The sequence below is a fragment of the Peromyscus leucopus genome, chromosome 5 (genome assembly GCF_004664715.2).
Source record: "Peromyscus leucopus breed LL Stock chromosome 5, UCI_PerLeu_2.1, whole genome shotgun sequence".
Lineage (NCBI taxonomy): Eukaryota > Metazoa > Chordata > Mammalia > Rodentia > Cricetidae > Peromyscus > Peromyscus leucopus.
Genome location: NC_051067.1, coordinates 38488127 through 38501704, shown reverse-complemented (window position 1 = coordinate 38501704; position 13578 = coordinate 38488127). Strand labels below are relative to the sequence as shown.

Genomic DNA, 13578 nt, shown 5'->3' with positions numbered 1-13578 from the left:
TGAGACCTAAGGGGGCGGGCGGTCTTCCGGCCGGAAGGTTGAAGCGGAAGCACTCGCACGCGCAGCGCGCCTGCGCAGAGCAGGACGCGCGGGAAGCGGACGCTTTGGTGATGGCGTCCGGGAGCGGTTCAGATGCAGCGGAGCTGGCGGAGCCGGCGGCGGCGGCGCCCGCAGCAGCGGAGGCAGAGGAGGAGGTTGACAACCCGGTGAAGAGGCGGCGGCTTCAGTGCATGGGGTTTGCGTTGGTGGCGAAATGCGACCCCACGATGGCCCACACCTTCCTGTCCGAGAACGACTGGCAGATGGATGTAGGGTTGCGCTTCTCGCCTCCTCCCCTCTTCCCGGGTGGGCGGGGCGTGCCCTCCATCCTTGTGCCTTTGCCTTTCAGAAAGCGCTGAGCGCCTTCTTCGAACCGCCAGAGAACGACCCCGCGTGGCCACGCCAGCCTCCGACGACCTTCAGATCCGAGGCCTAGTAAGCGCCGGGGCCGCGGGCAGCTTGCTGGAGGATGCTTGCTGGGGGGCTGCGTTGGGCGTCAGAAGACCCGACCTGGAAATGGTGACTGGCGCCCCCGGGCTGGGAGTATGAGGGAATACTTTTCTCCGAGGGACCTCGGTCACTTCCAACGTGACTTGCTTTTTTGGGTTGGTTTGTTTGTTGTTTTGAGACCAGGTCTCACGGTGTAGCCCAGAGGAACTCGCTGTGTGGACCAGGCTGGCCTCAAACTCAGATCCACCTGTTTCTGCCTCCTTAGTGCTGGGATTAAAGGCACTTACTATACTCAGGATGCTGAAGGAGACTTTTAATTTTGATGTCAGCAGATATACAATGTGAGACCCTGTCTCAAACATTTTATATTTTCTTCAGAATTGGCGTTGAATTAGCCTGGCACCAAGACCTTGGCTTCTGATATTCTTCACTAAAATGAACAAGATGACTGATTCTAGAGCAGGAGGAAGTGAGGTAGAGGATGAACATAGAATAATCTACAGTGCTAGAAAGTAAGGGAGTAGCCAGAGAATGTTGGAAATATTCCAGAATAACATAGGAACCAATGTAAAATCAGAGACAATAAACAATTAGAAACAGGTTGTAGTCTGCACAGTAAAATATAAATCTGTATTTAATTAAGTACCAGCTGTTCATGAGACAAGTGACTATTGAGGTAGAGTTCAAACTGGTAAATGGCCAAGGTTTGAGGATTTAGAAAAATCCTTTGAGAACTACTAAATAACAAAGTACAATCAATGGATAGTAAAATTGGGATGGAAGTTGAGTCATAAACAAGATGCTTCCATGTTCAAAAACCCACACAAAACGTTACTCATGAGAGACTAAAATGTTCCGGTTAAAGGCTATTAAAAGAGATGGCATATCGGTGTAATTTAGTTCACAGTGCGGGTTGTAGAGTGTGTAGGTAAGAAAGTCTTCAGGGAAGGATGGAAGTGGTTTGGAAAGAGACTAATAAAACATTCGCATTTGGAGAATTTGGATGCAAAATTGGTTAGGGATTCTTTTTACTGTTGCAGACTCGAAAGTTTTGTGGGTTTTTTTTTTTTTGTTTGTTTGTTTTTTTTGGTTTTTCGAGACAGGGTTTCTCTGTGTAGCTTTGCGCCTTTCCTGGGACTCACTTGGTAGCCCAGGCTGGCCTCGAACTCACAGAGATCTGCCTGGCTCTGCCTCCCGAGTGCTGGGATTAAAGGCGTGCGCCACCACCGCCTGGCTTGTTTTTTGTTTTTTGAGACAGGGTTTCCTCTGAAACAGTCCTGGCTGTATTGGAACTCACCTTGTAGACCAGGCTGGCCTTGAACTCACCTTCCTGGCTGTATTGGAACTCACCTTGTAGACCAGGCTGGCCTTGAACTCACCTGCCTCTGTCTTTCAAGTGCTGGGATTAAAGGCGTGCACCGCCGCCGCCACCGCCGCCCAGCTTGTAGAATCAAAAGTTAACAAAGTGCCTAACGCTTACTTCTTTGAAGAAAGCCATTACTTGTGGCCCTGAGGTGGGTGGATGGCTAGTGTGCTTGTTGGAGATCACATTATGAAACAAACCAGAGTGACCAAGTATTTGAAACAACTCACTCTGGGAGAAAAGTGTTCCCTCTAAGGGCAGACACACACACACAAGCCAGCATGTGGAGGCAGAGGACAACTTGCAGCTCTCTCCACCATGTGGGTTCTGGAGGTAGAACTTGGGCCACCAGGCTTGGCAGCAAGCACCTTTACCCACTGAGTTCTATCTCCAGCCCAGCTTTTAGGATTCTTCAAAGAAAATTGTTCATAGGAGAAGTATCCATTATCTGAAATGTTTGGGACAAAAAACTGTTTGAGCAGAGGCAATTCAGAACGTGAATTTTCTGATTAGGAATCATCAGTCTGTATCTTCAAACTGAGGGCAACGGATACCGGAAAATTCATTTTTAGAGGGCACAGTCTGTACATCTGTTAGAAGCCAGGGGTCAGATTTGGGTTCTAAAGGAGTAGTACTCTTGCTTCTTGAGATAGTCTCCCACTGGGACCATGGACTCCTCATTTAGGATAAAACAGGCCTCAGTATCTATTGGTCTCAGCCTCCCATGGTGAGATTATAAGCATGTACAACTTCTGGTCTTTAATGAGAGTGGGGGCCAACTGAATTACCTCCATAGCTCCCAAATACATTTCAGAGTTTGTAGATTAAAAGAAAAAATAAACCTTTATTTTGATCTTGCCAGTGTTGATCTAACCAACGAGGATGAAAATGATACCACCACTTTAGAATCCAGTTCATCTGGACCTCCTCTAGAAGATAGCAGCATTATCTCTTTCATTACCTGGAATATTGATGGATTAGATGGAAACAATCTGCCAGAGAGGGCTCGTGGGGTGTGTTCCTGCCTAGCTTTGTAAGCATTGTCACTTCTGTGGTAGGGACTGTGATAAGTGTTTTTATAGTTCTACAAAGCAACAATGCAAATTTGTATTTGAAATTTTGACTTTAAGGTCAGCTCAGAATAAATGCATAAGACTTGGGATGTTTGGTCTGGGAAGGGCCTTGGGATGGATTGGAATACCAGTTTATGTTAGCTGCATTCTAGAACTGTAAGCTTTACATAGTAAGTTTTGTCCATAATTGCTGCCATGAACTGAAAATTTCCTAAAAGATCTGTTTCTGGCCTTGAGAGCTTTGTGACTAGGTAGAGTACTGAAGTTCTCTGGGGCTGTTATCACTGGACAGCTACAGCTTTTTAAGAGAATCTGAAGAGGTAACATTGAATACATCTGTTGATGTATATGACCATGGAAAACTCAGTGTAGTATATATGTTTTCTGTTTTAATTCCACTGGGGTGATGTGTAGTGGAGGTGCTGGAATTGAACTCAGCCTTGTTAGGCAAGTGTTCTGTCACTGAGCTACACATCCAGTCCATTTTTAATTGGTCATTATGATATTGTGTAGTAAATAATACAGATAAAGGTCAATATAAGCATTGAGTACTGGGGGTCCTGGAGGGTAACAGTTTTCTTATGTATTATGGAATTTTCTCTAGGTAGCTGAAAATGAATGATATGCTGATGTTTTTGTTAAATTGATCTTTTTAAATTAGGTATAGTCCAGATGTGGTATTTCTACAGGAAGTTATTCCTTCATATTGCGCCTACCTAAAGAAGAGAGCAAACAGTTACAAAATAATTACAGGTAATGCTTCTCTTGCCTTCTTTCTCAGTTGCCGTTTTTCTTTGAAAAATAGATCAATAAAGGAGAGAAATCAAAGTTGGGCTGTTTCAGCAAGAAAGGGCACACATAGTTTGAGAAAAAATGAGCAAGGCACATGATAGTTAAAAGGTTGATAGGTTATTTTATAGCTTAATGTTAATAAATGGAAAAATGATTGAAATAAATATTTCTTTTTAGGAAAACAAAGTTGTAAAATTTCAGACTTGTGTATTTTTAAGTGTGATAATCACATTTTAGTTATATTTTCTCAAAAAGTCTTTAATTCCTTTTGATTTATTTTTATCCTTTTCCAGTATAATTTTAGTTTGTAATTTGTCTCTCATTTTGGTTTTGCTAAATGTGTTGGAAATAGCAGATCACATCTTATAATTGTTATACTGAGTACTTTGGATTTTCAGTTTTACATAGCCTGTGATTTTTAATTTTGATTCACACTCGATTCCTGGGTGCTCAGGAGAGCGCTCTTGAGTTTTGTGCCCGCTCCTCTTTTGGTTGGGTTTCTTTCACGAATCTCTTTGGGATTCTTATTTTTGGACTTTGTATTCTGTGTCCTATGCTTCTCCCCTCTCATTTTTTCTCATTTCAGTACCTTTTTTTTTTTTTTTTGAGACAGGGTCTCATTGTGTAGCTCTGGCTTTCCCTTTCTCACTATGTAGATCAAGCTGGCCTTGAACTCACAGAACTCCATCTCATCTCCCTTTGCCTGTGCTTGGATTAAAGGTGTGTGCCACCACACCCAGCTAGAGCCATTTTCTGCTTGATTGGTATATGGGTAGTGGAGTGGGGTTTTTGTTTGGTTTTGTATTTTTAATCCTACCATATTTGAAAATACCTGTATTGCAGCCTTGTAATTAGTTGAGTGGACATAACTCAATATGGGGTGTATTCAGTGTTTTGGTATTGAACTAAGTGTTTCTTAGTTTGGAAGCATTGATTCAGTGACTTTGGTTTCTGAGAATGGTCAGTCTGCTGCCGTTATGATTCTGCCCTTTCCCTACTCCATTCTCTGGAAGTTTGAGGACCTCAGCTTAAGCCCTGATGTTCTTTCTACCTTTTCTTCATTTATTGTACTGAATGGTTGTTGGAGGGTTTGGTTAGAGGTTTGGAACATCCCCATTTCCCCATCCCTCCTCATCTACTTTTCCTTCTTTTTTCCTACCTTCCCCCTAATGCTTCTCTTCTTCCTCTATCATTGTTCTTTTTCCTTTCTCTTTTTTGAAAGCCCCCTTAAGTTGTAAAACTCCATAAATCCTTTATTTCCATATCTTTCATAAGTTCCCATATTTAATTTCTTAGGCTACTTGTTCACGGTTTATGGCGTGTACACTTTGATTTATGGATGCAGTATCTTCTCTGAATATATGGCTTTGTTTTTCTGTTTTAGGTTTTAAAGTGTTTGATTTGGTGAGCCACATTTATTATGTGTATAGGTGTTCTGTATGTATGTATGTATGTATGCATGCGTGTATGCTTGTGCACCCCATGTGTGCCTGGTGTCTACCGAGGGCAGAAGAGGATGTTGGATACCCTGGAACTTGAATTACAGATGGTTGAGAACTACCATGCTCTTCTGGGTCCTCTAGAAGAGCAGCCCAAACTCCTAACTATTGAACTGTCTCTTTAGCCCTTGTTACATTTCTTTGATTAAAGGAGATGAGTTGAGAGTGAGTTCCTGAAGAGGAGAAGATTCTGGTTTTACAACGTGCAGTATTTATGAGGGTACTTTGCTTTTGAACTCTATTTTGTCCTTTCTTCCTTCTTGAACATGGAGATCTTCTGCCTCCTTCCTCCTGGTGCTGGAATTGCATGAGTACACCCCCACACCCAGCTTCATTTTCCTCGTTTTGTTCTTTTTAGTTGTGTTAGGTTGGTATTTTCATGTCATAAACCTGGCCCTTTATGTATAGGGATTCTTGACTCTTGGTTCACATTTAAATTCCAGATCCCTGTTAAAATTTGGTAGTTTATTATCCCTGAGAAAGGCTAAGTACTGCACTTTACTAATGGAAAGAAAATTTTGGTATAGCCAAATGGCTTGTTCTGTGGTGGAGAGACTTCTAGTTGTTGGCATATCAAATATATAAAAGCTTTTAATCTGAGACCATTCTTTTTCCTAAAAAAGATTTCCTAAGTTGGGCATGAGGCACTTTTCTCTGTTGAAAACAACTGAGCAGCAGGTGGTGGGGTGTATTCAGTGTTTTGGTATTGAAATAGGTCATCTACAAGCTGGGCGGTGGTGGCGCACGCCTTTAATCCCAGAACTTGGGAGGCAGAGGCAGGTGGATCTCTGTGAGTTTGAGGCCAGCCTGGTCTACAGAGCAAGTTCCAGGACAGGCTCCAAAGTTGTACAGAGAAACCCTGTTTCAAAAGAAAAAAAGAAGAAGAAGAAAGGAAAGAAAGAAAGAAAGAGGTCATCTACAAATGTGTTGGACTGCATTCATGGCTGTCCTGGGTCTCACATGGCCTGGGGTTGCAGATTTGATAGAATTGGTAGAGCCTCTAAAACTTAATTTAAGCATAAAGTAATGATTTGGCTGTGAGGAACCGGGGAAGACATGTGGGTCATGCTTATTCTGTATCCAGACCTGAACTGTCCCTCCTCTTCTTAGCTTTTGCCTTTGAGGTGATTTTATGTCCCAATATTACCAGACTTTGGTTGAACACATCCACCAGCTTTCTTCGTGCACTCAAGTGGTCTCTCTGTTCTCATAAACTGTCTGCTACTTACCCACCTGCTTTCTTTTTCAGACAAACAAAAAAAAGCTGGAAGCTTTGATTCACTGGCCTTTTGTTCCTACTCTCTTTTTATGAGCGTCTAGCTTTCCAGTATTCTCAATTTTTTACGCATAACAGCTAATTACTTTTAGCACCTGTGCCCCTTCCTCCCCACCCCTCCTTCCTTTTTCTCCTCCTTTCCTGTCAGGGACAAGGACAGAATCTCTAGTTGGTGGAAAAATACAGACTCCCATAAGACAGGGAACTAGATTATCTTACAGTCAGGTTGCCTAGCAACAGGACATTGAGTCAGAGCCCTTGACCCTCTCACCCTGTAAACATCCTATACAAACATCCTGTTAGCTTGCCCCACCTTATGCAAATGACAGCTTCTTCCTCCCCCCCCCCCACTTTGCAGGAACTATGTAAATCCTTGTGGAAGAAAATAAAGTTGCACCTTGATCAGAATCTAGACTTGGTATATTTTCCTTTGTATCTCCTGTCCCTACATTCCCTCCTTAGGGTGGTCAAGTACCCGTTGTAGCCCTGCAGGCCGGGGCACTTTCCCTGTCTCTGCTGGGGATATAACCCAGGGCCTCACACATACTAAATAAACGTTATACTAGGGAGGCTTGTCCTATCCCTATCTGATCTTAAATATCAAATTTGTGTCTCTTGTTAGACTTTAATAAGGGGCAGAAACATACACTTGGTTGACCTACTTCAAAATGGACTCTCAAAGATTTGAACCCATGTAAATAATGTTCCTTGTAACAGTAGGGGAGCTTGTGGTAAAGTGAAGATACTTCTGACCTCCCCTAAAGACTTTTCCATAAATGTTTGAAGGTAACGAAGAAGGATATTTCACAGCCATACTGTTGAAGAAAGGAAGAGTGAAATTTAAAAGTCAAGAGATTGTTCCTTTTCCAAATACCAAAATGATGAGAAACCTTCTATGTGTGAATGTAAGTTTAAGTTTGAGGTGGTTTTTTTGTTTGTTTTTGAAGGAATTGTCTTTACAGATAAATTTGTTCCTTATATACTCTTTTTTTAGTATTTGTTTATGTGTGTCTGTGGTGTGTTAGTTAGAGGACTTTTGGGACTCAGTTCTCTCCTACCACAGGTTCCAGGGATCAAACTCAGATGGTCAGGCTTTTGTGGCAGGGGCTCTTACCTGCTGAGCCATATCACTGGGACAGTCAGTCCCGTCCTCCCGCCCCCCCCCCCCAGGGTTTCTCTGTGTAGCTTTGAGACTTTCCTGGAACTCACTCTGTAGCCCAGGCTGGCTTTGAACTCAGAGATCCCTCTGCCTCCTGAGTGCTGGGATTAAAGGAGTGCTCCTCCTCCTCCTCCTCCTCCTCCTCTTCCTCCTCCTCTTCCACCACCACCACCACCACCACCACCACCACCACCACCACCACCCGGCTGGGACAATTCTTTCAATCCTGTTTGTTATATCTGTCTGTAAGTGTGGGTCTGGAGGTCAGAGGACAACTTTGGGGAGTCAGTTTTCTTTTCCCACTGTGGTTCTATATATTGCTGTCGGGTCATCAGTTTTGTGAAGCAAGTGATTTACCCACTGAGCCAGCTCATTGGCTCTTTTACAAATATATTTTAAATAGTCTTAGAAAACTTAGATTTCCACTTAATTTCAGATACAAACAAACTTACAAAGTTAAATTCCTGATCAGATGTTTTCTTAAGAATATTGTAACATTTGGCAGAGGAGAACATTTGTCAAGTAACTTGTTACAGCAATGAGAACAATTACCACTGCATAGCACAAAGGAACATTAGCAGTTGGGCTCACGTTGAGGGAAGGCCTGGTAGTGGGAGTGTGAAGCAGCTCGTCCTGTAGGTGCAGAGTTAGTTAGGAATTAGATGAATGTGGTACTCAGCTTGCTTTCTTTTCCCCATTTTTTATTCAGTGTGTGAATGAACCCTGTGGAAATGGAAACACCCATGACAGACCTTTGCAAGTCACTGCAAGGGTTAACCTGTGGGTGTGAATGAGCGTTATGTTCACGTTAGTGTGATGGACACTTATTTTTCTCATTAGTGTGGCAGAGTACTTGACTAAAGCAACCTATGGCAGGAGCAGCTCATCACATTGTGTCCACAGTCAGAAAGCAGAGCCATGACTGCTAGTGTTAGCTCAGTTTCCCCTTTTTGTTCAGTTTAAGACTCCTCTCACACTGATGCCCTTACTTACACTTAGAGTGGGTCTTTCCACCTTAAGTAACCTAATTGAGAATACTCCTCAGACATTCACAGAGATTTTCTTCTAGGTGATTGTAGATGCTGTAAAGCTGACAGTCAGTGTTAACCACCCCGAGTATGGAAAGGTAGTGGAGTATGACAGGAGGTTGAGAAGTAGGCAGGATCCAGTTTGTGACCTTTTATAGTAGTCTTTTTACCTTGCAATAGCATTCTAGAAAGGTGTGAGCCGTTGATGGCCTGGGATTACTGGGGGAGGGGCACAGTTGGGGTACTATGTGAATAGTTCTTGCTTGCTAAGTAGTTGTCATAGGTGAGGGTGGCACCTTGTGCTTCTTTTCATCTAGGATAGTACTGACGTGTAGCTGCATTTGAGTAAGCAAATCCCAGTTGATTTGACTATTGACTAGTCTGCTGTTAGAGTCTGTTACCTGTTCAACTGTAATTGTCCTGTTGTAGGTGAGTTTGGGTGGAAATGAATTTTGCCTTATGACGTCCCATTTGGAGAGTACCAGAGAACATTCTGCAGAACGAATAAGTCAATTAAAAACAGTTTTTCGGAAAATGCAAGAGGCTCCAGATTCCACTACTGTTATATTTGCAGGAGATACAAATTTAAGAGATCAAGAAGTAAGTAACAGAGTTGGTTCACTGTTTGTGGAGAGATTATTGCTGTGGAAACTAATTTGGGTTCCCTTTATCAAAGGTGTGGACTTGGAAATACAAGTTAGAAAACACTTGTAGTTTTTGTATAAAAGGAGGCCTTTACACTATTAGGGGAAATCCTACACGTGGTACAGACAATATAAAGCAGTACATATTTTGGATAGGTAAGTATTAGAGTAATAATTAGAAGAGCTTAGAAAAGATGGAAGGTATTTGTAGCATCCCTAGGTACAAGAAGTTCTAATCCTCTTTTCTGAATTGAAACCAACTTTTTTAAAAACTTTATTTTTGTTGGTAGAACCTAGGGCCTCTTACATGCTAGGCAACACAGCTGACCTACCGCTCTAGGATTTTGTTTTTATTCTAAGTTTTATTCTATATGTTGAAACCTTTCAGATAAAAAACTACTAGAATTTAATTTTATATGTGTGTACATTTTAGTCAGAGCACAACTTGTGAGGTGTGGTTCTCTCCTTCATGTGGGATCCTGGGGTGGAACTGAGGTGTCAAGGCTTGGCAACAGGAGCTGTACTGGTTGAGCCATATCATTGGCCCCAGATTTTTGAGATTTTAATAGTTACAGAAGAGAGAGATTCAGTCACACTAATCGTGAACAGAATATAATGGTGTGTTATCTGAACAAAAATTTTGCTGATATGTCATGATTCATCACCCTTTTACCCCATACTCCTGACATTGCTGTGGTCAGTTCTGAAGCAAAATCGTAATTTAGTTTAGACACATGAGGAATTTTCAAGACCTCAGAAAATTAAATGCAGGATTACCATGTGATCCATCATTTCCTACTTTGAGGAGTGAAAGCAGGACTGGAAAAGATGTGTGTACACTTGAGTTGATAGCATTGTTGTGTACGAGATCCAAACTATTGGAGGAACCATTGCAGGTGAGTTAGAAATAGAGAGAGTGTGTGTAGGTTGGTGGCACACGCTCAGGAGCCAGGCAGCACTGTGACACGATCCTGTCAGTCTACTGAAGGCCCCAGATTGTGTACATGGGGGATTAAAGGGATTAAAGTGTGGTTGGGGTGTGTGTGTGTGTGCGCGCGTGCTCTGCCACACATAAAAACTTTGTTTTTTTAATGCTAGAGATTGAACCTGGTGTACTACTAATGCTAACCCTGTACTTGATTGGTATCCTATCGTAATATCAGCTCACAAAGATTTAAATCATATAATGTGAATGGGGAAAGAAAAACAATATTATTAGGGTTTGGTCTGGTTTTTGTTTGTTGGTTTTTCTTTTTTAGTGTGACTCCCAGACATAGTAGTGCATGCCTTTAATCAGAGCAATTGAGAAATAGAGACAGACTCTGTGAGTTTGATGCTAGCCTGGTCATAGTCATAGTCAGTTCTCAAAAAACCAAAATTTCAAAAAGTTAAATAAAAAGTTACATTATAGGTGATAATATCAAACACCTTTTCAACTGAGCGGGGTGGGTGGTTGTAAATATATAAACCTCACATGATATTCTTTCTCTTTTCTAGGTTACCAAATGTGGCGGTTTACCTGGCAATGTTTTTGATGCCTGGGAATTTTTGGGCAAACCTAAACATTGCCAGTATACATGGGATACAAGAATAAATACTAATCTCAGGATTCCTGCTGCTTGTAAGCATCGTTTTGATCGAATATTTTTCAGAGCAGAAGAGGGCCACCTTATTCCCCAAAGTTTAGACCTTGTCGGGTTGGAAAAACTGGACTGTGGGAGATTTCCTAGTGATCACTGGGGTCTCCTGTGCACCTTGAATGTAGTATTGTGAAAAGCTTTCCAGATTTGAGCTTTACATGTTTGTAATGGTTCTGGATTCATGCAGATCTCAACCGTTCAGGAAAGCTAGGTTTAACACAGACGAATTAATAAACTGGATCATTAGTACAGCAAAAACAGTTATATTTTGCTTTGTAGCTTGTGTCCTCAGAATTAAGAACTGGTGTTTGCAGTCAAAGCATGCTTGTGTTCAGAATATGTGGGCTTTGCTGAAAGGACACAGCCACTCAACTTGTAACAGTGCTCATTGCTGCCAGCAGGTCTTCAGGTAGTGGCCATCTTGTCTCAGGGCTAATTTTCACAGCGCTATTGTTAGGCACCAAAATAATATTAAACCGTTTTATTAAGAGAAAAATCAAGTTACTGAATTCTTGAGACTGCATTGTGTCTTATGTTTTCTAAGTTCAGAAACTTAAGTGAAAAAGCCATGGCCATCTGCAGTAAATGACAGGTGTTGTATATCAGATTTGCACTTTGAATTTCAATAACTTCTGATTAATATTAGTTTTCCGATAAGTGACAAAATTAAGCTTAGTAATGATTACACCCAGCTTAAGCAACATGGGAATTTTCTTCTTAGAAAAAATTCATGAAGATAAGTAACCTTTTGGTTTTGTTACTGGTAAGATGGAAATACTTTTCAGGAAGTGAATAAAGAATACATTTTTAAAAAATGTTCTGTAAAGAAAAAATGTACTGTAAATAAAGTGTTTTACTAATTTGTAGACTAAGTATGATTTCTCTGTCCATGCTGGGATTTTTGTTCTATTGCCATTGGGAAAACAACCTCACATGTTGCTTTTCAGTGGAATCACCAAGAAATCTCTGTGTGTTATTCTATTAAATCCTCAGCACTTTGGAAGCTATGGCAGGAGGATTGTCATTAGTTTAAGGCTAGCCTGGGCTGCAGAGTAAGACCCAGACAAAAAACAAAAGATCTAACCTTGAAAGAGCAGTGTGATGCACCTATTTTAGCAGTATAGTAGTGGAGGAGGATGGTGCTGGCTCATTTGGTAGAATTAAATTTTAAGAGATCACATTGTTGGTTGTGTTTTTTTTTTTTTTTTCTTTTTTTTTTCTCTCTTTTGGGGGCCCTGCCACTCAGCTCCCAAATAAATCACACACAGAGGCTTATTCTTAATTATGTAAGCCTGGCCTTAGCTTGGCTTCTTACTTGCCAACTTTCCTTAGCTACCCCGTTCTCTTACTTCTGGAACTTACTTACTCTTACTCCTCCGTGCCTTGCTGTGTAACTGCCTCCTGGAGTCCCCTTCCTTCTCCGGCTACTCCCTCTTCTCCTCCCAGATTTCTCCTATTTATCCCCTCTGCCTGCCAGCCCCGCCTAATTCTCTGTCCTGCCTCACTATTTAGCTCTGTATTAGACCATCAGGTGTTTTACACAGGCACAGTAACACAGCTTCACAGAATTAAACAAATGCAACATAAACAAAAGTAACACACCTTAAAATAATAATCTACAAGATCACAGTATGAAATGGGTGATGTATTATACTATTAGACCATCAATTTGTTAATGAAAACATGAAAGTTATAATTTCTGTTATCTAAATGTCTACATAAAATGTTTTCCTTGTTTATCACTTTGGACAAAATATGTCAGGAAAAGAACAATCCACTGTAGTCTTCAGTGGGCAGCAGTTTTCAAATGGGAAGATTTGAGAACCTAGTTGTAAGATGTTGAGATTTTTTAAATTTGAACAGAAAAGAAAAACTTGTAGTGAAATTCCAATTCACAATTGGTAGCAGACAAGTGCTCTGCCATTAAGGTACATCGTGAGGTCAGTGGTTTAGTTGTGGCCCCCCTGTACACCCTCCCACACCTTTGGCAAGCACAGTTTTTGCCGTCCATGTGCAGTGTAGCAATGTATTTTAACCTTGTTGAACTTGAGTTTATCCCTTCAAAATAAGTTAATTCCAAGCTTTTATTGTGAAAATTTTTCTAGCAAACATATAGGTGAACAAACAAACAAACAAACAAAAATCAAAAAACAACAAATGCTTGAATCACTTTGTCTTTGAACCTGTCTGGCAGCTAATGGGAGGTCAGTGAATGTCCACCGAATACCAGACCAGAGGTGATCGTGGTTTCACATCCGTTGGAAGGAGACTGGCATTTCCTTCAGTGTGTCATGATGTGTGTGTACGAATGAAAGAGAAGCTGATTTTTTTTTTTTTTTTTTTTTTTTTTTTTGGCATGATACTCCCACTTGGTTGTTTTGGAGGGGGAAAGGAAGTTGAAAGTAGCTCCTCATTTTGTAATTGTCATCTGTAGGGATGTATGGTTGACTTGTTTATCTCCATCAGTATCTGCTATTACTTCATCTTACTCCATTTCACTCCTAAATTTATTTGTCATGGTGGGGGATGGGGACGCGGGGCGAGCGGAGGGGGGGGGGAGTTGTACACTGATGTAACCATTTCCATCTTTGTCAGGCTCTGCCGCCTGAAGTTTT

At 41.5% G+C, this 13578-nt stretch overlaps 1 protein-coding gene across 1 annotated transcript; it reads left to right on the top strand.

The window, feature by feature from the left end:
• The first annotated feature begins 61 nt into the window (after positions 1-61).
• Tdp2 (tyrosyl-DNA phosphodiesterase 2) lies at positions 62-11835 on the top strand. The gene is made up of 7 exons (XM_028880730.2): positions 62-308; positions 389-474; positions 2715-2885; positions 3587-3678; positions 7279-7397; positions 9109-9279; positions 10821-11835. Exons 1-7 carry the CDS (start codon positions 111-113, stop codon positions 11094-11096), a joined length of 1113 nt encoding a protein of 370 aa, XP_028736563.1. The 5' UTR covers positions 62-110; the 3' UTR covers positions 11097-11835.
• Positions 11836-13578: the final 1743 nt, after the last annotated feature.

What these genes read in the sequence shown, in the direction of transcription:
- Tdp2 (XM_028880730.2), top strand. Translation starts at nt 111, where the DNA reads ATGGCGTCCGGGAGCGGTTCAGATGCAGCGGAGCTGGCGGAGCCGGCG. An exon ending in GTGTGTTCCTGCCTAGCTTT is followed by an intron (nt 2,886 to 3,586) that starts GTAAGCATTGTC and finishes TTTTTAAATTAG; the next exon opens with GTATAGTCCAGATGTGGTAT. An exon ending in CAGTTACAAAATAATTACAG is followed by an intron (nt 3,679 to 7,278) that starts GTAATGCTTCTC and finishes AAATGTTTGAAG; the next exon opens with GTAACGAAGAAGGATATTTC.